The sequence below is a fragment of the Panthera leo genome, chromosome A1 (assembly GCF_018350215.1).
Source record: "Panthera leo isolate Ple1 chromosome A1, P.leo_Ple1_pat1.1, whole genome shotgun sequence".
In the NCBI taxonomy this organism is placed as follows: Eukaryota; Metazoa; Chordata; class Mammalia; order Carnivora; family Felidae; genus Panthera; species Panthera leo.
This window is the reverse complement of record NC_056679.1, coordinates 198,260,585-198,284,072: the sequence shown is the minus strand read 5'-3', so window position 1 is coordinate 198,284,072 and position 23,488 is coordinate 198,260,585. Positions and strand designations below refer to the sequence as shown.

At 43.9% G+C, this 23,488-nt stretch overlaps 1 protein-coding gene across 1 annotated transcript in view; it reads left to right on the top strand.

Moving 5' to 3' along the window:
- The first annotated feature begins 68 nt into the window (after positions 1 to 68).
- The window catches only part of SNX18 (sorting nexin 18), a 29,606-nt gene continuing 6,186 nt past the window's right edge, over positions 69 to 23,488 (top strand). The window contains exon 1 of the mRNA XM_042949971.1: positions 69 to 1,761. Within this exon, the coding sequence (XP_042805905.1) occupies positions 141 to 1,761 (1,621 nt within the window). The 5' untranslated portion in view covers positions 69 to 140. The remainder of the gene's footprint in view (positions 1,762 to 23,488) is intronic.

Genomic DNA, 23,488 nt, shown 5'->3' with positions numbered 1-23,488 from the left:
CGGGCCGGGGCGCGGAGCGGCGCGCTATCTTTTGGCCTCCACTTCGCGCGCCGGGGCGCGGGCGACACCGCGGGTCCCTTCGGCCGGCCCCGGGCTCGCGGCGCCGGGAGTCGGCGGCCGCCCGCCGGGACGCCGGGACCATGGCGCTGCGCGCCCGGGCGCTGTATGACTTTAGGTCGGAGAACCCAGGCGAGATCTCGCTGCGGGAACACGAGGTGCTGAGCCTGTGCAGCGAACAGGACATCGAGGGCTGGCTCGAGGGGGTCAACAGCCGCGGCGACCGTGGCCTCTTCCCGGCCTCGTACGTGCAGGTGATCCGCGCCCCTGAGCCCGGCCCGGCGGGCGACGGGGGTCCGGGAGCTCCAGCTCGCTACGCCAACGTGCCGCCCGGCGGCTTCGAGCCCCTGCCCGCCGCGCCGCCCGCCTCCTTCAAGCCGCCGCCCGACGCCTTCCAGCCGCTGCTGCAACCGCAGCAGGCGCCACCGCCGAGCACCTTCCAGCCGCCGGCTGCGGGCTTCCCGTACGGCGGGGGCGCCCTGCAGCCGTCGCCTCAGCAGCTCTACGGCGGCGGCTACCAGGCCAGCCAGGGCAGCGACGATGACTGGGACGACGAGTGGGACGACAGCTCCACGGTGGCCGACGAGCCCGGCGCGCTGGGCAGCGGCGCGTACCCGGACCTCGACGGCTCGTCGTCCGCGGGCGGCGCGGCCGGCCGCTACCGCCTGTCTACGCGCTCCGACCTGTCACTGGGCTCCCGCGGCGGCCCGGCACCTCCGCAGCACCACGCGTCGGGGGCCAAGAGCTCGGCTACTGTAAGCCGCAACCTCAACCGCTTTTCCACGTTCGTCAAGTCGGGCGGTGAGGCCTTCGTGCTGGGCGAAGCATCGGGCTTCGTGAAGGACGGGGACAAGCTGTGCGTGGTGCTGGGGCCCTACGGCCCAGAGTGGCAGGAGAACCCTTACCCCTTCCAGTGCACCATCGACGACCCCACCAAACAGACCAAGTTCAAGGGCATGAAGAGCTACATCTCCTACAAGCTGGTGCCCACGCACACGCAGGTGCCGGTGCACCGGCGCTACAAGCACTTCGACTGGCTGTACGCGCGTCTGGCGGAGAAGTTCCCTGTCATCTCGGTGCCCCACCTGCCTGAGAAGCAGGCCACGGGCCGCTTTGAGGAGGACTTCATCTCCAAGCGCAGGAAGGGCCTGATCTGGTGGATGAACCACATGGCCAGCCACCCGGTGCTGGCGCAGTGCGACGTCTTCCAGCACTTCCTGACGTGCCCCAGCAGCACGGATGAGAAGGCCTGGAAACAGGGCAAGAGGAAGGCCGAGAAGGATGAGATGGTGGGCGCCAACTTCTTCCTGACCCTGAGCACGCCCCCCGCCGCCGCCCTCGACCTGCAGGAGGTGGAGAGCAAGATTGATGGCTTCAAGTGCTTCACCAAGAAGATGGACGACAGCGCGCTGCAGCTCAACCACACGGCCAACGAGTTCGCCCGCAAGCAGGTGACGGGCTTCAAGAAGGAGTATCAGAAGGTGGGCCAGTCCTTCCGCGGCCTCAGCCAGGCCTTTGAGCTGGACCAGCAGGCCTTCTCCGCTGGCCTGAACCAGGCCATCGCCTTCACCGGAGATGCCTACGACGCCATTGGCGAGCTCTTTGCCGAGCAGCCCAGGCAGGACCTGGACCCCGTCATGGACCTGTTAGCGCTGTATCAGGGGCACCTGGCCAACTTCCCCGACATCATCCACGTTCAGAAAGGTAAAGCCTGGCCGTTAGAGCACATGGTCTGGAATGTGTTGTTGAGGCTGAAAGGGCCTCTGATTTGGACAGAAACACCAGTCTCTGTTTCAGACTGGTGTTCTATGGGTTGGGAATCAAGAAGAGATGTGGACAGCTGGCCTGTTTTTCTGAGTGTATGATGGATTGTGGGCAGGTAGCTGCCTCCTTAAAGAAATTCCAGACGGGGAGTGGGTACTCTTCAGAGAAAGTTCTGAGAGTACTTTTTATGACAGTGCTATCATTTTCGAGTTGAATGGTTGGGTAATGAGCTTCTGGGATCTGTAATCTTGTACCTAGGGTAGAATTAGAAGAGGACCCAAACCATGTTAGGCATCCATTTGAACACTGCAGGGTCACTTACTTAGTGATGGGTTTCAGGAAGCATGGAGATAATGGGGGAAGAACGGATATCTGCAAATAAAGTAAGCCCCGTATCTTCCTTCCACACCTCTCAATCCCTAGTTTGGCGGAGGAATTATAATCAATTCTCTGAGGGTTCTAGCTGGGGCAGTTTAAGAATGTCTTGCCTAGGCTTCTTGCAACCTTTGTAGAATGAGGTTTAAAACAAAGGCTCACTCTAATTTCAGGAAGTTTTTTCTCTTTAACATTTAGTCATTTTTGAGAGCCAGAGTGTGAGTGGGGGAGGGGCACAGAGAGCCCAGAGCCAGAGACACAGAATCCGAAGCAGGCTCCAGGCTCTGAGCTGTCAACACAGAGCCCGATGTGGGGCTCGAACCCATGAAACCATGAGATCATGACTTGAGCCAAAGTCGGACATTTAACCTCCTGAGCCACCCAGGTGCCCCTAATTTCAGGAAGTTTTACGAAAATCTCTTTAAGCTCAGTCATTTTGAATTCGGAGTCTATTAACCGACTGAAGGTAAAAGAGTATCATCTAGGAAAACTATGTAGGGAAACTACAAAGAATGCACAGCATCTGAGTATCACGTCTGAGGGCGGTGTTCCTGGTTTCCGAGTGAGTTAGCTGCCCAACTCTCAGAGCTTGTTTCATTATTGTAAGTTGTTAGTGTCCCTAATTTTTGTTAAAGCACTAACCTTTGCAGATTATTTTCTTAGCAAATAAATTAGAACCGTCAAGCTTGGAGAAAATGGGGAGGTGTTGGAGTTAGGGAGGTGGTCTTGCTGGTAAATATCTTCTGTTCAGTGTGGCATTTGTGGTGGGGAGGGAGTTACCTAATCTGACTTCCTGTGATGTTGGAAACGTCCTTGGGTCGTGAGGTCTGGCCTTCAGTAAGGAGGTGCTTACCGCCTTTCTAGGTGCACCAGTCCAATTATGAACAGCCCTGATCTTTGACATATTCTTCCTTATATTGAACTAAAATTTGCCTCTCTTGTTTGTCTTTGTGTTCCCTAGACCCACAGAAGGTTGTTCTATTCCTCAACATATTGGCCCTTTACACTTTTGGAGACAGAAGTCTTGCTTCCTTCCCTTCCCTGTGCTGTTCTTCCCTCCGCCGCCTTCCAAGTGTGTGACTAGTCTTCTCACCCACCAAGGAGGGGATCCTTCCAAATCCTTGAATTTGTCCTTGGTCCTGCTAAAATGCAGTATTCTGAAACATCTGCAGTACTGATTTTGGTAGAGAATAGTAGCTTTCTTGGCAATTTACATTTTGTAAATGCAATCTAAGATTGAGGTAGCTATTTGAACAACCATATTGGACCTGCATCTGTATTCCTTATGCCTTTTTTTGTGTGTAAATTGCTGTGAATCCTTGACTTTCTGGCTGGTGCTGGTGGGACTGACTCTTTGAGCCTTTCGTGCAAGACCTTATATTTAAATACCATTGTGTTATATCAACCTGGACCCATGCTGCCTTTTTACATATTTTGTGAGTTTATGCAAATTGTTGGTAAATAGTTGAAAGGGTGGAGGCAGGTACAGTCATCTGCAGGCGGACGCAGGTGACTGGCTGCTACAGGGTGGCATTCACTGGCTTTACTGTCCTTCAGACCACACACAGCCTTGTCAAACGCCCTGCTGTTGAAACTATTAGAAAAGGTATGGTATTTGTTCTGAGGTCTATTATGAGTTTACAGCAGTAGTTTTTGTAGTTTATCAAACTATAGTTTACTTTTTTCAAATCCTAGAATTAAAACTGTAATCTATTTCTGGGGATTTGAGAAACTTTTTTCATTAAAACCAGTACCATTTTATGTTGTCTAAACAGATTCAAGGGCACTAAACATAATCCTTAGGAAGTTCAGAAAGAAAATCAGTTGATATTAGTAAGTATAGTTTGTTTCTGCTGTAGCCTTCGTGTGTAACGTACAGGGAATGTGTGTCCCTAGGTGGCAGGTCTTTAGAATGTACTGCTATTTAAAGCTATAGTGTGCGATGCAGGAGGCTAAAAAGCATTTGCTTACGACCAGTTTTTATCAAGGATGCTTGTGTATCAAGGATGCTAGTGTTGGCAATTTTTAGGAATACAGATGAGACAAATTTTGTAAGTCATGTTAAAGCTTTTTGAACATGTTCTGGATGTTCAGAACTTGTGGCTGTAAAAAGCAGCTCAACCCTCTCCTCCACCGCCCCCCCCCCCCCCCTTAACTACACAGTTGCTGTTGGAATGAGTCTTTTTTAGTCTGAGCACTTGGGGACTTTGTTTACAGGTTGGTTTTCTTTTTTCCCCCTCTAAGGTCTCAGAGTATAATCACATCAAAGATTTTACTGTAACTTTTGAGAGGAGAACCAAAAGAAGAAAAAAAATGATAAAAATCTTTAAGCAGTTTAAATAGTCTTTTGTTTTAAGTATGTGGTTCTAAGTTCATAGTTCAACCTAGGGAGAACCTTAAAAATTCAAAATAATTATTTCAACACTTAAGCCCTCATTGTTTACAGGAAGAGAAAAGCAGTTTCAGTTCTTCTACATTTTACACGTTCTAATCATATTAGGTCCACATTCAGATGAGACAGAAATGATTAGAAAGTGCTTTTTTAATTACTAACACAGTTAAGAAGGGGAGTTAAGTTTTTTCCCCCTTAATTCCTGGGGGGAAAGGACAGGAACATTAGTCTCCTCTGAGCTTTTTTCTTATCCGGGAGACTGCTGTGGTCAGCTTTTCCAGTGTTCCAAACCTGTGGTATTCGATGCTGGGTCTGTGAGCCACATATGGCTATTTAAATTTAATGAAAATAAAATAAAATAGTATAATTCAGTTCCTTAATCACACTAGCTCTGGTTCATGTGCTTTGTAGCTAGTGGCCTGCACATTAGACAACAGATACAGAACAGGCCATTTTCATCACTGCTGAAGGTTCTATTAGACAGTGTTGTGCTAAACAGTGGGCCGTGGTTTAACTGCCAGTCCTTTTAAATTTCTCCAGTAAGCTGATGATCTTTGCACATACTCTTCAGATAGTTTTCTTTTTACTTGGCATCCCGTCCTTTCCATGTTAAGTAATAAAAACTGGGAGGGGAAGCAGGCCCTGCTAGACCCCTCTCTACGGAACTTCCCAGGCACTCAGTCAGTGAGTAATATTTCTGTGGTGTGAGGATGTTCATCTGCTCTGCATCCTGCCTTCATCTCCCATTCAGAAAATATAACTGGTATCAGAGTGGATGTCTGAGACTAGGGAGGAACCAGCTCCAGAACGAGGGTGGAAAACTCAGATACTCTTAAATGTGGTGGACTGGCATTTTTCTGACTATACTTAGTACTGAAACCATTGCTTAAACTTAATAATGGTTTTAGTGTAAGCACTTCCTGCAAAAGCGAAGAAAGCCATATGGTTTCTTTAGCTAAAAGAGAATTCTAGAATTCTAATGTTTTTTCATCAACTAATGGAGTCTTAGGTAAACAGACAATTTTGGTTAATGGAGTCAAGCATAGGAAGAAGGCAGTTTGCTGTAGTCTGAAGTACAGTAGATGGGAATTCAGAATATGTTTGAATGTTGCTCATATTTTGCTCTGTCTTAACAGGAGTCCCTTAAATTCTTTGTTCATAGGCCGCTCATTGATTCCTGGCTAGTCACATGTCTGTCACTGCCCAGCTTTGTAACCCTGTGGTCTGATTTTCTTTTTTTGAAATGGTAGCATTTTATCTCCTCTTTATCCTCCCTGCCATAGTATGCTTTTATAATGCTGATGTTGGTGAGTTGGGTGGTACAGAGAGTCTCTTCACTGTCAGTTTCTTAGCTTATTCTGTTCTGTTTCCAAAGATATGATTAATCCCTAATGTTTAATAAAGCTTTCTCTGGATGGCAGTGAGTTGCTGTGGTTTTAAAAGCTTTAGGCTTATCTCCTGGGGAATACTGTGAAAGGGAGAGTGTGGTGAAAAGTGTGGGCTTCATCTTTATTTATGAATATGGACTAGGTACTGGGAGGGAAGCACTTGAAGAGAAATTTCTTGATTCCTGAGAAAAGATATGTCACATAAAAGTGATTTGTTGGTAAAATGTCGTGTGAGTCTGCGAAGCAGGGTGGCTGAGCTAGGTAACAAACAGGCAGGCAGTCCTGTTTTCTGTACTCTCAAATTAAATATGCAGGGTCCACATTGCTCTCTGTAAATGTTCCAGATGGCGCCTTCTTTTCAACAAAAAATAGCCCCAGGACCTCAGGAATGGTACACCAGTAGTGGGCCTTATCAGTCTTGTGGGGTAGAGTTTCACCATTGTGCTTCCTTTCACCACACGTAGGGTCCGTCTTATGTCCCTCAGACATTAATTAAAGATAGCTAGAGTCCTGGCAGGGCACCCAAGGTAAGGCTGGGCCACAGTTAGCCCTTCCCTGTCTGCTCCCCATTCTCCTGTGGCTAAAAATAGAACTGAGAGGGTGGTGCCAGGAATATAGAGAAAAGGTCTAATAAGCGGGCTGTTTACAAATGCATCCTTGTTTTGAAACTTCTGGGCTGGAAATTGAGGTCATTCATTTTGTTTTGTTTTGTTTTGTTTTAGCCTCGTCTTCTTAATTGAACCCATTTCTCCTCTCCCCTACTTACACCTCCAGCTATTTTTTTAAGGAGCCTTCAGTTCTAGCCATAACCTTTGTCCCTGTCTGTATTTTCTTAATAAAAATGAGGTTGGTTACCTTTGGGGCTTTTGAAATAGATGCCTGAGTTCTTTGGTTAAAATGACAACGTGACTGGCCACAGATGGTCTTGGTCATGAAGCTAGATAGGGATACTGCTCAGATCACCCTGTCATTGGTTTCTCAGACTTCTTTTTGAGGCATGAATCCTTGAAATTACACTGGGGAATCCCAGTCTGTTAAGGCTGATGACGGCAGAATCAAAAAGAGGCAGGAACTTGCACTCCCACTCATGTTCCTCGGATAACTCTTGAAGTTCGTTGGACTTCCCTCTTAATTAGGAAATGTCATCCGCACAGTTTCCTGTCTGGTCATCTTAGGGTTTCCAAACATGAAGATCAGAACCCAAACTAGGAAGAAGTTCTGGGAGAAGGTGTCAATTCCCTTATGAACATGACACTTCTTTTAAATGATGATCTTTTTCTTCAGGCTGAATAAAAATTTCCTGCCATATTGTCCCAAAGCATTTTAAAACCAAAGTTTAATACCAAGTTAGATTTAATTTGCCATCTATTTCTGAAACTTTGTGATACCACCAACTAAATGATTGTCACAAATAAAATGGCACAGTAATGCTTAGCTCTTGTTTAGAGAGACTGTACTCCAAGGACCTGTACCATTTGTCACTATTTATAGAGCACAGACTAGAGTCACATCTGCAGGAAGGACAGATGGGACTTAGATCCTCACTGCGTTCTTTGACTGGTGGCAGAGAGGTAATGTGCTGGGTTACCGAGAGCCCTCCAAGGCAATGCAGAAGAGACGGGGCTGGCCCGAGTCTGTCAGGGGAGCTTAGCCCCACAAACAAAGGGTGCCCATGTCAAGGCAAGAGCCCATGTTCGGAGTCTCCTCACTGTGGGCCAGTATGGAATCTGGGGGGCTAGCGTGTGGATGTGAGGGGAGCTTTGGACAATGATTTTTACCTCTATGTCTCAGTTTTCTCATTGGTAAACTGGGAACGCTCCCTCCTAAGGTCATAAGGATGAAATGTTATGGTTCTCAGTAGTTATTACTAAATGCTTAATTTGAAAAATAGAAAGGACTTTTCAAATGGGAAACACTCTTCTTTAAAATATAGTTCCAGTAATCTTCTCTTCCCTCTGGTAGCCTCCTGCCCCCAGAATTGCAGGCAAAAGTATAAAAACTATAAAAAGTCATTGGTATAGCAGTTAAGTATTGCATTTTAACATGGCTGTCCTGCATTGCACCCTAGAAGAAATGGTAACAGAAATGAAGGCCAGTGTTACTTGGAGTCAGTGGTTTGTGGTTCACTTTAAAGAGTTTGTGTAAATCGTTTCCTATCAGTAGCCACTCCCTTCTTCTAAATTACTTGTGTCCTTGCACAGATCACTTTGACGTTTCTGAGCTTCTGTTCCCTCATCTGTCAGTATGAGATTCATGATCTCCTAGGTGTTGCTTAATTGACTTAAAAAAAAAGTAACATCCGTACACTGAAAAGAAGATATTTAGAAAATATATGATGAACATGTAGGCATTGTTTCAGACGAGTTTCAATAGCATTCTATCTGCTTATGTTACTTTGTAACCTGCGAGCATGAAAATTCTTTATCAGCTGATGTGAAAGAAAATTTGTGCACTTCTAGTTCAGATCAACAAGCATAGATCGAGAGGGCTTAGCCTACCAGGTGCTGGGAATGTGAAAGTGATAAATACCTGGTCTACCTGCTGGCGAGAGCTCCCAGGTGTTTGGAGGCTGAGGTGTCATGGACAGCTGGAGAACAAGGGATGGAATTAGTAGGGCCACCAGAGAGAGAAATTGTGGTGGGTTTTTCCTGCTGTAAAATGTGCTTCACTTTGAGTTCAAAATACTATCTCCTCTCCAAAAGTGGAAACAATCTTGTATTGTTGGTCTTGTATTTGTGGCTTGATTAAACTTTAGCGTGAATGAGTGTTAGTTCATTTGTCATTTCTACTCCTTTCCGTAGAATTTTTTTATCTGTCACTGTGATTGGACTTTCCTCTCCTGACAAGGAAATTTTATGTGTTATTTGCCAGGTAGCGAGATAGCAGTTAGGGAGGGGAGCCAAGATCTTAGATTTATTCAGAGTATCCTCTCAGAGATAAACCTGATTTTATTCAACAAATGTGCAAGTGCCCATCATAGGTCAGGCACTATTAAAGATGCTAGAATTGCCTCATTGGCCAAAACAAAGATCACCACCCTTGTGGAGCTTACATTCTAATTCTGGCAGGGTGGAGACACAGTGAAAAACCAGCACAGTAAGTACATTATAATGTATGTGGTAGGGGAAAACATAAAAGTGGAGCAGAGCGAGTATGCAAGGGGGGCAGAATGAAGTATAAATGAAAAAGGATGAATGAATGAAGAAGGATGATCAAAGTAGGCCTCACTGAGAAGGTGAGGTTTATTTTTTTTATTTTTTATTTTTTTGCTTTTATTTATTTATTTATTTAAAATATGAAATTTGTTGTCAGATTGGTTTCCATACAACACCCAGTGCTCATCCCAAGAGAAGGTGAGGTTTAAATGGAAGCCTGGAGGAGGTGAGGGAGTTAGCCAAACAGGTATCTGGGGGGAGAGCCTTTCAGGCAAAGGGTACGGCTAGAGCAAAGGGTACATCTAGAGCAGAGGTGTTAGGGTGGGTATGTGCCATCAGGCAGTAGGAGGCCAGGCGATGGAGCTAAGAGGATCTGGGTAGGAAATGAAGTCTTGCAACGTTCAATTAGTAGGGCTTTGTACGTCATTGTCAGGGCTTGGAGTAAAAGCCCTAGTGAGATAGGAGCCATTGCAGGACTCTGAGCCAAGGAATGACATCCACCTGGACCTGTTAACAGACTTATTCCAGTTGCTGGTTGACAGTAGAATGGAGAGAAGGTAGGGTGTCAAAGGTAGGAGCAGAGAGCCAGTAGGAAACCACTCCAGTAATCCAGGTGAGAGACAATGGACGTGGGGACCAGGGTGCAGACAATGGAGATGGCGAGGAGATATATACCACGTTGGATATAATTTGAAATTAGAACCAACAGGTTTTCCTAAGGGATCAGAAGGGGCATGTGAGAGCGAAAGGAATCATCGAGGGTAACTGCAGTTTTTGGTCTGACCAACAATAGAATGGAGTTTCCAGCCACTGAAATGAAGAAGGCTATGAGTGGAACAGGGGTGAGGATGGGAATCAGGACTAGAATTTAACCCTTTTAGGTTGATGGGCTCCTACATTCTGTTGACATCTCCCCACTCCAATACATGCATGGACAGGCAAGCCTTAAATCTAGTTTCCTCCTTGGAGTTTCCTACTTGGAGCCCAGTCCTTTCTGAGTAGGCGTGGCTGGGAGAATGCTAACTGGTATGCCAAAGACTATACATTACTTAGTTGTGGGGTAGTGTGTTGGGGTCATGTTTTTATGTTCCTCTAGTATGTAGCTCCACTATTTTTTACATGCATAATAATAAGTGCTTATTAAATGCTTGTTTAATTAAAAAAGTAGGCACCCAGGGTGCCTGAGGTGCTCAGTCGGTTGGGCATCCAACTCGATTTTGGCTCAGGTCATGAACTCACAGTCCTGAGATCAAGCTCTGTGTCAGCGCAGAGCCTGCTTGGGATTCTCTCTCCCTCTCTCTCAGCCCCTCCCACATGCTCACTCTTTTTCTCTCTCTCTCTCTCTGAAAAATAAATAAATGAAGAAGACAAAAAGTCTTCAACTTTAGTATCTATGAAGTAACTTTCCTAAACTTATTGAGAAGAGAGGAAGTTTTAAAATGCTTTATTTTATGTGCCAGAAAAATTAATATTATGTACCTCATGATTTCACTTTGTATTGATTCTTGATGTTTAAACTTATATGTATACACTTTTTCCTCTTTGGTAAGCTTTCATTTTAACACATTTATCGGGGTCCCTTTTTTGCATAGTTCCAAGCACAAGATCTAGAGCATACATTCATCTCGTTGAATGACTTGGATTCACAAAGCACTGAACTTAGATGTTGAGCAGTAGGTGCCTGCCCTCATGGAAGGTGCAGTTCCCTAATGGAAACAGGATGTGTGTGCAGAGAACTGGGAGACAGGAGGTCGACTTAACTTAGTGCCTATCGTAAGAGTGCACAGGAGTCCCGAGGATGAATCATTGTCAACTGTGTTAGGAGCTTAGGTGGGTAGCATTTGGTTTCATCCTCTGAAAGATGGTGGGATATATATATGTATGTATATAATATATATACATGTATTTTTAAAATATAATTTATTGTCAAATTGGCTAACATACAGTGTGTAAAGTATGCTCTTGGTTTTGGGGGTAGATTACCATGGTTCATTGCTTACATACAACACCCAGTGCTCATCCCAACAAGGGCCCTCCTCAGTGCCCATCAAGGTGGTATATATTTTTTTAACGTTTGTTTATTTTTGAGAGAGAACACATGCGAGTGGGGGAGGGGCGGAGAGAAAGAATCCCAAGCAGGCTCCACGCTGTCAGCACAGAGCCCAACTTGAGGCTTGATCTCATGACCATGAGATAATGACCTAAGTGGAAATCAAAAAGAGTCAGAAAGTTAACTGACTGAGCCACCCGTACGCTTCAGTAGATGGTCATATTTTGACTTGCAGAGGAAAATAGTCAGAAAGTTCATTCTTGATCTTGGACATGCTTTAGGATAAGCATATAATAGCTGATACGCTGCATGCCCAGTGCTCAGGTCAGTGAGGCCAGCTGACAGGTTGAGTAGCTGTCACCATACAGTATGACGCATGTGCAGTCGTGGGCATGTGCCATGGTGTGAAATAGGACAGAGGATGGTGTAATCAACTATGGGGAGAGGATAGAGTTCAGGGGTGGCTTTTTCCAGTCTCACTGTAAGAAGTTTTTTGAAAATAAATTGGAAGTTTGCCTAGCAGTCAGAGGCAGGAAGGCATTCTGGGCAGAGGGAATCAATCATGTACAAAAATCAGGGACTAGATCCTGGCTGCCTCTCAGATTCTGCCCTGAGTGATTACAGCTGCCCCACCCTGGATCTAATGAATCAGAATGTTAGGGACCTGTGGCCTAGACAGTGGTGGTGTTCTTTAAAGAGCTCCCCGTGGGATTTTAATGTGCCACTCGGTTTACAGCTCATGCTGGAGGGGATAGAGGGGAGAGTCATGGAAAGATCAAATAGGGTATTGACACGCTCAGGCCTGCACTTTAGATGGACAGGTCCTAGTGACAGGTGTAAAGGGTGGCATGTGGGTGAGGTGAGATGGGAGGCTCTTAGTGATTTAGGCAAAACATGATGAAATCCTCAACTGGGGCCGTGTGTGTGGGGTTGGGGAGGAGGAGAGAGAAGGGGCTGTGTGCCTGCAGGAGTGAGGGTAAGGGACAGGGAGGGGTATAAAATGACCTGCAGACAAGGGACTGGAGCTACCAACAGAGATACTTGGAGCAGGGGTCTGCACTACAGCCTGTGGGCACACCTACCCATGTACCCTGTTTACAGCACTTCAGCTAAGGGTGGTGTTTACATTTCTAAATGATTCCATTTTTAATGGGTATAAAAGCCTCGGTTTTGCCTTAACATACAAAACTTCAAATATTTACTATCTGACCCTTAAGGAAAATGTTTGTTTACCCTTAACTGGGAGGTCAGGCAGGTTAGGGAGCTGGGGTATGAGTAGTAATAGTAGTTGCTACCATCTTTTGAGTACTTACTGTGGGAGTAGCAGTATTCTGGGCAGTTACATACACTGTGTCTAATTCCATGTAGGAGCGGGTCTGACTGCGTGCATCCTGCAAACAGGTGGAGTTGAGTTCCCACCAGCTTCACTGTGTAACTGGTTGCAGTTTCCTCGTGTATAACATGGAGTCATCATTTTGCATGCCAAATACTTCTATGCGTGAATTACTAGCTATTGTATTAGATTCCTAGGGCTGCTGTAACATGGCTAAAAAGACAACCTTCCAAACGAAGGTGTTGGCATGGCCACGTGCCCTGTAAAGGCTCTGGGGGAAATCCTACGCCATCGTTGCTGTTCTTTGGCCTTTGTACCCACCACTCCAGTTTCCACCTCCGTCTTTACCTGATGTTCTCCCTGTGTGCCTGTCTCTTTGTCTCCTCTCCTTTTAAGGACACTAGTCACACTGGATTTAGGGCCTACCCTAATCCAGGATGACCTCACCTAAACTAATTATATGTGCAAAGGCGATTTCCAGGTAAGGTCACAGGCCGTAGGTGGATGTGCATTTGGGTGGTGGTGATGGGATACTGTTCAACCCAGTACAGCTATTATCTTCCCCAAAGGGGTGTTATCCCCATGTGAGACCTTTGAAAACTAAGGCTCCGGAAAGTTAAGTGAATTTCAGGATTGCACAGCTAATAGCAGAGCCAGAATTTGAGTTCATTTTTTGCCTTGATTGAAAACTAGTGTTCTTTATGCTGCAGTAACTAGCATGCCTGCTAGAACATTTTGTATTCTGTAGACAGGCAACGGCCACTAAAGGTTTGAAACTGAAAAATGAAGTCTGAATCATGATAAAAAATTAAAAAAAGAAAAAGAAAAAGAAAACATATTTTGAGGGCTTACCATGTGCCAGGCATTATGCTTCATGTTTATGTCCGTTGTATCCATATAAACCTCATAGGAGATCTTGAGGTAAATACCCTCATTATCCCCATTTTGCAGACAGGAGATGAGCCACAAAATTTAACTGTTAGCTCTTAGAAGTGTCCCTCACCGCTGTGCAGCCTGGCCCCAGGCCAGGCCGTCCGGAAGATCCTCCTGTTGGCTGAGTGCGGAGATGAGAGAGGGCTGTTGGAGTAGTCGAGGCAGACCAGGCATGCGGGTGGTTTTGGAAAGTAGCAGGTGAGTTTGAGATACCTGCCAAGTAGAGTGGCCAGACTTGGTGAGGAGTGGCTTTCCTGAGGAATGTACTCTTACCTTCCACGTTTTAAGTTTGGTGATAGACAGGAGTGATGCCAGGAAGAGAAATAGGCAGATGAAGAAGATGAGCAGGATTACAAGGAAAGAGAAGGAACAGGGCTGAAGGGAGTCTTAAATCCTATTTTCTGGGCCTTTATTGTATTTAGGTATATTGACATTTGTGAAAATCACAAAAGCTACCTGTTGTCTGCAGTGAGATATCTTTAAATACATGGGTGTCAGCATGGGTCCTCTGTAAGTTTTCATATTTTATGACTTGTGTTTCAGGTCTTTTTAAAAATGATGTATTTCTGAGTGCTTTGTTTTGTCTTCAGATGGTTATTTATGGTCTAGTTCAAGGGAGCCCAGGTACAGACCAAGTGAAGACTTGTCACCCCTGGAAACCTGATCCCTGCCAGCATGAGGAAGCAGGAAAACTCCAGGGTCAGAGGTGTTTTTAAGTTTGAAACAGCTGATTTAGGAATTGGTCCCCAAAGCTCAGTGATCATAAAGCGATGTGAACTGCTAGATGTCAGCTGAAGAAAGAGGCTGAGCTGAAATAAAAACAAAAGTATTTGTTTGGGGTCCCAGAATTACAGTTCCATGAACACAGATTTGGGCAGCAACCCGAACAGTGCCTCCCAGAGAACAAAATCAAGGGTTTTTAAATCAAAAAGGAATGCTTATAAATGTGGCTTACAAAGAATTTCTATTGGTGTTGGTGGCAGAAAACTAAATCTGGGTTGAATATAATTGGTTGCTAAGGCTGTCACCCAGCAGAGCCTCACTGGAGCATGCCACAGGTGTTTGGGCTGAGTCCTTGGAACGCAAGCCCTTTGGCCCAGTTCGCAAGTTCATGGCTCCACCCAGTGAGGGCGGGAGGACGTGCAGAAGGCCCTTCTCCTTAATGGCTTCCTGGCTCCACCTTAAAACCCCTTGACATAAGTGACCCCATTTCACACAGTCATAGTGGCCACAGTGGATGGCACTAAGGACCTCACCAGTTAGTGCCACCATAGCTAAGTGGCAGTTTGTAACACTGTGGCTTACAGTTAGAATTCTAAAGTTAAAAACGAGACGTTATTTGGGAAGAATACTTGAAAGCAAGAAATCAGTTCTTTAGAATTACCCTTCCAAGTACAGTGTTAACTGTGGCACTCTCAGAGGCACTCATCCGGTCGAGGACCTGGCTTTGGGTTTGGAGCTCACGCTTCCTCAGTGTCTGTAAAGAGCTGATGCCATTTCACCGCCGTTCTGCCCTGTGCGGAGCAGCTTGTCTGTTTAGGAGCTTCCCTTAGATATTTTAGCTTATGTCTCCCTTTATCTTCCTAGAAAAAAAACACAACTATTAAAGGTAGTTTCCAGAGTTCACTCTCCCTGGTTCAGGTATGTTTTATCATAGGTCAAAGGCCATCTAAACCCAAAGTGCTGGCAGCTTGCAAACATACCTAATGCTGCCCTATTTATACATCCATGTATGTGTATCAGGTAACAAAAGAATTAGGAAATTAGGGATTATGAGCTGCAGCCCGTAGGCATCGATTGTGTTCTCTGAATTTAAACCATCATATGGATTTTGTTTTACAAAATCGGTTGTTTTAAAAAGTTTTATTGTATGCTCATAATTATCAAGCCTGCCCTTTCTATCTGTGAGGATTCTATGGGTATAAAATCTTTAAAAAAAAGAAACGATACATGCTTTTCTTTTCCTATTCTCACATTTTAAAGTCTTTATTTATATTTGCATGGCTAGAGGCAAGTCAGCATTTTCACTGTTGTATGCAGACTCTTCTGAAGTAAAAACATACCATGTTTACAGAATTCTCTTGAATCTACAACCCTGGTAACTTTGTCACATATTTGATATTCTATATAAGCTGAAACACAAGAAGCTTTATATAAAATTTTCTCGCAAAGAGCCATCTGTCCTGTCAAGTAAGCCACAAGAGGTATAATCGTGTGGTTCCCCTCTTCAGTTTTGGAGCAGGGTGCACGGCAGGGGTATGTGCTTAGTAGCAGTCCTCGGATGTAAGGTACACTCAAGTGAGTGCTCCCATTGCTCCTGCCATATTCCTGCCCTCCCACGTTTGCTGACTGCTGCATGGAGCTGAGCTGAAAGGGCCTCTTCGTCGGCATGGCACAAGGCTTTTCCCTAGAACAAACTATCTCAGGACCAGACCAAACTCAGAGGCCTAGATTCTTTAAATGATTGATTTTTATATCATCTGGCAGCCAGGTTTGTTTTTTTTTTTTTCTTTTTGCAGTTCATTACCCTTGTGTCTGACTCTCTTCGAAGCCTCATTTTTAAAATTACTGAAAAGTTCTCTTTGCCATTTATTATATTTATGAATTGAAAGTGAATTTTATATTAACTTTACCTTTGGATTTTGATAGTTCTCAGCTGTAGGGACCTTTAGTCCCTTCAAAAAATTGCTTTCACTGACTTAAGTTCAGTGTTACTATTGGCACCCCCTGGAGGTTATTATTGTCCTCTAAACCAGGAGCCCACTGGGGATGATTTGACTCAGGAATCGAGTTTTGAGAACCCAGAGATGGTTCGTGGGTTGCTTATCCCTGAGATGTGGCTTCTGAGGGGCCTGTCGCTGAGCTACCCTTGTGCATTGTGTTGGGGCTCCTCTGAGGGTCTTTGAGGTCATGGGTGGGACAGTCTCAGTTGGGAACTAACTACTTGAGTTGAGAAGCTGGGCAGACCCAGGTCACATGCAGCCCGATACTTTCAGTAAAGTTATTTACTTTTCCTGAATTTCACTTTCCACCTCTGAAAATGGGAGTGATAATTGCTTTTCTTTCGGGGTTAAATAGAAGGAAAAGAGATATGCAATATGCAAAGTGCAGAGCACAGATTTGCACAGTGGTATGATTCACAGACTATTTTGCCTGGATGGACAGCCATTCTGCCTCTCTCTGTTAAGTGCATATTGGCCTTTATTTTTTGAGATGTTTTATTAAAAAAAATACCAAAAAGTAAATATTGGAGCAGAAAGGGGAGAGAGTAATCAACCAGTGGGTGGGTGGAGACCGAAAGGGAGGAAGGAAGGGGGTGGGGCAGAAGCTAATGGGGAGTTAGCAGGGATGAGAGGGTGTGGGGACCAGTGATGAGAGAATAAGAGCAAATTGGCCACGTTGACCAAATTAGCATTTTCTTTCAAAGTTTTATGTGTTGGAGGGAATGAAGAAAAACAGGCCTAGTCCAGTCTTGGGCAACTTCTACTTTGCTGTGTTGCCTTTCAGCCCGCCTCCTGTTCTGTCCCCCACACCGTGGCTTTGGTTTTCTGGGGCAAGGCCCTGGGAAGACAGAAAATCTAGTTAATGTTTTTGCCACATTCATGATTTCAAAATTAAATAAAGTGCTGGCTTCTTTTTTCCTCCTCCTCTTGTTTTTTTAAAAGGGAGAAAATGTAGCCTTTGGATCCCTGTTGCTTAGTGACTAGGCCTTTTGTATAATTGGTCTTAGGAGGGACAAAACATACTGAGTGTAAGAGATTTGGTTGAGGAAAGGAAGGCAAAGTTCAGGTGCTGACACTGGCCCCAGCTGGAGGTGGGGGGCAGCTGGGGCAGCCAGCAAGCTCCGAAGGGCCCAGGAGGTGGAAGAGAGGGACACAGAGAGGGAAGCTGAAAGGAGGCCACACAACTTCTACCACTGAGTTGAGGGCTCTCCCAGGTTAAAATGCCTGAAGCAGGAAAGTGTTTGAGAGGCTCCCCACCCCACACGCCCATCTCACTTTGCTGGGTCAGAAGTTGCCGGGAAAGTGATGTCTCTCTGGAAATCAGAAGGAAATAATACAGTGTAGTGTACTATGACTGACTACATTTGCTGGTGGCTTAGTTCAGCCTGCAGTGGGCCCTTGATTCGTGCTCATTGGCTGGATGACACCAGACCTTCACTGCTCTTTTACAAACACCAAAATGACACAGAAATGCTCCTTAAGCAGTTTTTGCTGATGGAAATAATTTAATGCTATGTAAATAATATGATGCTTTTGAAAATAGTGCTGACTTCCTGGATCATAATTAATCTATAAAATGAAATTAGTTTGAGTTGGAGTCCTTTAGAGTTATAATATTAATGAGCCCTGTCATATGATTAAGTTCTTTAGTTGTAATTATTTTGTATTCTTTAGAAACATGCATAATGTAATCCCTTGGAAATTGAGTACATATGGATTATGAACCAGGATGTAGTTATTTCATGCTTCGCTCTTTCCAGCCTGAGCGTGCCTTAAAACTGTGCAAGATGGCTCAGACTGGTAAGATTCAAAGAAAATGGTCAGAGAGGGGTGGGATTGAATTTAGGACCTGAGTTCTGCAGAACTTTGGCGATGGGGAAGGGGGCAGAGTGCCTCTCTTTGAGCCTGGGCAATTGCAGTTAAGTATAAGCATGAATCTGTTGGGAATTTTGCATGTGCAGAGGCAGATAACAAGCCAAAGAAGTCCAGGAGATTTTGTTAATAACAGGTCCCGAAGCAAAGTGAAAAAATACTGGTTTAGTTTTCCTTTTATCACTCCCAGTGTGGAAAGGGAGGGACCCTCTTCACTGGAGTGCAGCAGAGGCCCTGCAGGGAATGTTAAATGCAAAGTGGCAGGACTGGCTGGCAGGTAGGGGTTGGGGATTCTTTGTCATGAGCTAGCTGTGGTACTTTGGACAAACCACTTAGCCACTTACTGGTAAGACTGAGAGAAATTGTACCAAAGACTCTTCTAAGGTCCTTTCAGCTCTTCAACAACAACAATAAAAACAAAGCCAGCCCCCCCCCCCCCCCCCACACACACACACACTCACAAACTCTGGGGACCGGCTCTGCCCTTGTCACCTCAGACTCAGCCCTACTGACTTCTCCAGTGGGTATCTTGTCAGGGGTGGAGTGAGGAGAAGGAAGTCCTCAGGGTTCCTGCTCCCCCTTTTGTAATCAAGTCTTAGGGTTATTGGTTCCTCAGTGAACTTTCTGTTTTGTGGAGAAATTCTAATACTTCACCCAGCTAATTTAATAATTGAGTGCTCAATTGAAAGTTCATTCTTAACCTGTAAGCCTTTTGGGGAGGAGGCTTCTCTGCTTTCCTTTCTGCCTCCTTCCACAGCACTCCCTGAGGTAGAGAAACAACTGTGTTAGACCCAGCCCCTGTCCTGGAGCGCAGCTGGCTTACCCTTGCCTATTTGGGAGCATAGTAATGGGGAATGGTTGAAATATGTTGCCTTGCTTTCAGTAATAACTTTTTCCTATCCTAAAAATACGTTTGAAGAACATACACTGTTTCATGTGTTACCTTCTCACAAGTTTATTTCCTTCTATGTTACCGTTCTACTGGCTATTTATTTTCTGGGAAGAATGTACTCACATTGCTCCGTATGGTCAGCCCCTTCTTATTTAATCTCAGAATTTAATACTTGCCTATGTTCTCTTCATAATAAAATCTTACTCAGTTCATAGCATATTCCAGACGCAACTACCTATGTCTGTTAGCCCAAGAAACAATTTCATAATGATGTACTTATATTCCCCAGTTTAAAATGTGTTTCCCTCTGATCACTCCTATTTAAATTTTCTTTTGTTTTAAAACTGTTGTCCTGACCATGAATATTACCAGGTCTCCTGTTTAATCCAGCAGTGACCACTTTGTACACTTTATTGTGTAATGTCTCTGCTGTATTCTTTCATTTCCTTTTTCTGTTTTGAAAGCAGTGTGGCGGTGTGATGTTTATGAGGGAGGGGGCTGGCAGGAGGCAGATTCCTCCTAAATCAGCCACTTAAAAGGTAGAGATTTTGAAAACCTTTGCCTGTTTTTATATTTATTCTATGATAAAAATGTGTGTTCGCTTTGTTCTTTAGATTCTGGGCAACGCTTTTGGCTTTTATTTACGCTCCTCTTGGGTTTGGTAAAAACCAGTACAGCTGAGAGGATGCTTACATGATGCAGTAATGCCTCGTTACAGCTCGCAGCTGGTTACAGCGAACCTCTGCTTTTGCTCCTTAAGCAGGGACAAACCAATTTTTAAAGCGATCCTAAAAGTAGCAAGTGTGTACTGATCTAACTCTGTCCCGATATTTTTTTCTCTCCAAACTTTCACTCCTTAGGGGCTACACCTGATTCAAAATTTGTCTATCTCTGCCTTTCTTGTGATATTTAAAATTCTCAATATGAAAATATGTGAAGTGTAGAAATACGTACAGATAATTCCCAGTTTGAGAATTGTCAAATCAACTGTGGAAACATAACTACTTATGACAAAACCCAAATTCTAGTTCTATTAATACTATTTCATTCACCTCCAACCAGTATTTGTAATATCAGTTCTATTGGAAAAATATGTTCCTGTGTTCATCTTGACAGGACCCAGGGTTTACAAGCACAGTGGGTAGAGATAGGGTAGAGGGAAGCTTCTGGGGTCTTCAGAAAGCAGTTCTGTTTGTCAGTCCCCAAGAATTTAAACACCCTTGCAATTTGTTCACATGGACAGCTTGAGCTGTTTAAGATGTTACTTTTTTTTTTTCTCCTGTTTATTCTCAGGCAATAAACTCGTCAGTTAACTTATACAATTAGCTTACTGAGTAATTTGACTTTATCTTTCTTGTAAGAAAGAAATCACACTAAACCCTTCCTGTGTGTTAAATGTCTATGGAAAAACTAGCTGGAGGGTTGTGAGATGAATATTTAAGACCAAAATGGTTTTCTTCTTAAAAGAAATAATATATTTTTTAAACTTTGCAAAATATTTTACAAAAGGTAACTTTATTATTATTTTTAAAATTGGTTTAGGATGTTGTTTTCATCCTGAACTTTAACAGCCAGCTGCTATATACTCAGAGGAGGAACTAGGCTGCTGTCACTTCAACTCAGGATATATTCAGGAACTCTTAATGATTTTTTAAAAAGTATATTGCTGTCAACCTGTTTTACTGTTAATCTTCTTTCTTCTGAAGGCAGATCTGGGAGTAAGTCAGCTACATTTCAATTAAAAGAGGTTGTTTTAAAATTTGTTCTAGAGGCGCCTGGTCAGTGAGTTAAGTGGCCGACTTGGGCTTAGGTCATGATCCCGCTGCTCAGTGAGTTCAAGCCCCGTGTCTGTTGGGCTCTGTGCTGAAGGCTCAGAACTTGGAGCTGCTTTGGATTCTGTGTCTCCCTCCCTCCCTCCCTCCCTCCCTCCCTCCCTCTCTCCCTCTCTCTCTCTCTCTCTCTCTCTCTGCCCCTCCCCAGCTTGTGCTCGCTCTCTCTCAAAAATAAATAAACATTAAAAATATTTTTTAAAATAAATTTGCTGTAAATTTATGGTACAATTTTGTGGAGACTAATCTTCCTTGCTTATACATGGCACTCACTATGTATAGTGAGTGTACAAACCAGTTCCTGTTTGTACTTCTGTGAAGTTAATATATGCCATTTTGTATAGGTCCTTCATTGTTTTAGGCACATAAGCCACCTTAAAAAATAATTTGAGCTCCCTAAAACAGGAACTATGTCTCTTTTTTAAAAAAAGTCACTTATATCTCCTGTCATCTTGCTGCTGTAATCCTGATACATTATGCTAATGGATTTGAATTGCATTAAGTGGGTTAAACCAGAATTCCAAGTGGAATTGGCCTTTGGGTACTTACTCTCCTCAATGATTTGTTCTGTCTTTCCTAGTTTGCCAAATAAATATTTTTTTCTGGGATGACTAACTACATCAGAGCAAAGAAGCAAAGCCTATATATCCTTAAAGGGATTGTATGTTACTATTTTTGGTTGTAGTTCTTAATTTATGTAATCTTTCTATACGATCTAGGCAGATAGTGAGAACAAGAGAGAGAAAGAGATGCCTTCCCCCCCACCCCCGCCCATGTATATTTGGGCTTAGATTTTTCAAAATCATGAAATATGTGCTGCTTTTTCAATGTTTTGTGGCACCTAAGTGTTGTTACCAAGACAAGAAGATCAGACATCTTATAAATATTAAATTGCTTTACAGGCACAATTAGTGAATTGAATGTGGTTAAATAAGATTCCAGAAGGAAATTTTCAAAACCTATATGGTTCTTTTACATATTCACAAGGCCTTCTGAATTGTATATCAAAACAGAAGCCAGGGACTTCATAAGGGAGGTGGCTTATGGTGCAGGAACCTCAGCCACGGGTGGGGGGATGGGGAGTGGGTGGAGAGAAGAAGGAGAAATACCTGATCCTCACCTGCCCAGCTTTTATCCCCCAGCACCCTGCTCACCTAGGTCCACCTGGCTTTTTTGCCCATTCAGGCTTTAATTTCTTTTCTAAATATTTCTAAATAGTGTTTACTTTGAAGTCAATCGTGCATTCACATCCCATCTCCATATCTTACCTGGTTACCTGGCAAATTTGATGCTCAAAGAGGTGGAGTAGCTTCTTCAGTTTCCTTGTGAAAATAAGAGTAATGTCTGTTGTAAAATTGCAGTAGGGTTAGTGATAGTATATGAGAAGTGCCTAGGGGAAGAGGGGCAGAGGGAGAGAGAGAGAATCCCAAGCAGGCTTCATGCTCAGTGCAGAGCCCCACAGGGAGCTCGATCCCGCGACCTGAGATTATGACCTGAGCCGAAATTAATAGTTGCTCAACCAGTTGAGCCACTCAGATGCCCTATATATATTTTTTATACAAATAAAATTAATATACAGTGTTACATTAGTGTCAGGTGTACAACGTAGAGATTCAGAATTCTGTAGTGCTCATCACTACAATTACTGAGTGCTCATCAAGATAAGTGTACTCTTGATCCCCTTCACCTGTTCCACCATCCTCACCATCCACCTCCCCTCTGGTAACCACCAGTTTGTTCTTTGTATTTGAGAGGCTGTTTTGTTTGTCTCTTTTTTCCCTTTGTTTTGTTTCTTAAATTCCATGTATGAGTGAAGGCATACGGTATTTGTGTCTCTCTGACTTATTTCACTTAGCATTATACCTTCTTCATCCATATTATTGCAGATGGCAAGATTTCATTTTTTTTTTTATGGCTGAGTAATATTCCTCTGTGTGTGTGTGTGTGTGAGAGAGAGAGAGAGAGAGAGAGAGAGAGAGACAGACAGACATCTTTTTAATCCATTCTTCTCTTGAGGGCACTTGGGTTGCTTCCATATCTTGGCCATTGTAAATAATACTGCAGTAAACATAAGGGTGCATATATCTTTTCAAATTAGTGTATTCATTTTCTTTGGGCAAATACCCAGTAGTAGAATTACTGGCTCATATGGTAATTCTATTTTTAATTTTTTGAGGGACCTCCATACTATTTTCAACAGTAGCTACACCAATTTGCATTACACCAAGGTTCCTACCTTGCATTCCTACCAAGAAAAGGGTTCCCTTTTCATCACATCCTTCCCAATACTTGTTTTTTCTTGTGTTTTTGGTTTTAGCCATTCTGACAGATAAAGTGATATTTCATTGTGATTTTAATTTGCATTTCCCCTGATGATTAGTGATGTTGAGCATCTTTTCATGTGTCTGTTGGACATCTACATGTCTTCTTTGGGAAAATGTTTAGGTCCTCTGCCCATTTTTAATTGGATTATTTAATTTTTTGGTGTTGAGTTGTAGAAGTTCTTTATATATTTTGGATATTAACCCCTTATCAGATATATCATTTGCAAGTATTTTATCTCATTCAGGAGGTTGTTTTTTTGTGTTGATGGTTTCCTTTGCTGTGCAAAAACTTTTTATTTTGGTATAGTCACAGTTTAACTTTGCTTTTGTTTCCCTTGCTAGAGAAGACATATCTAGAAAATTTTTCGACAGATGTCAAAGAAATTACTGCCTGTGTTTTT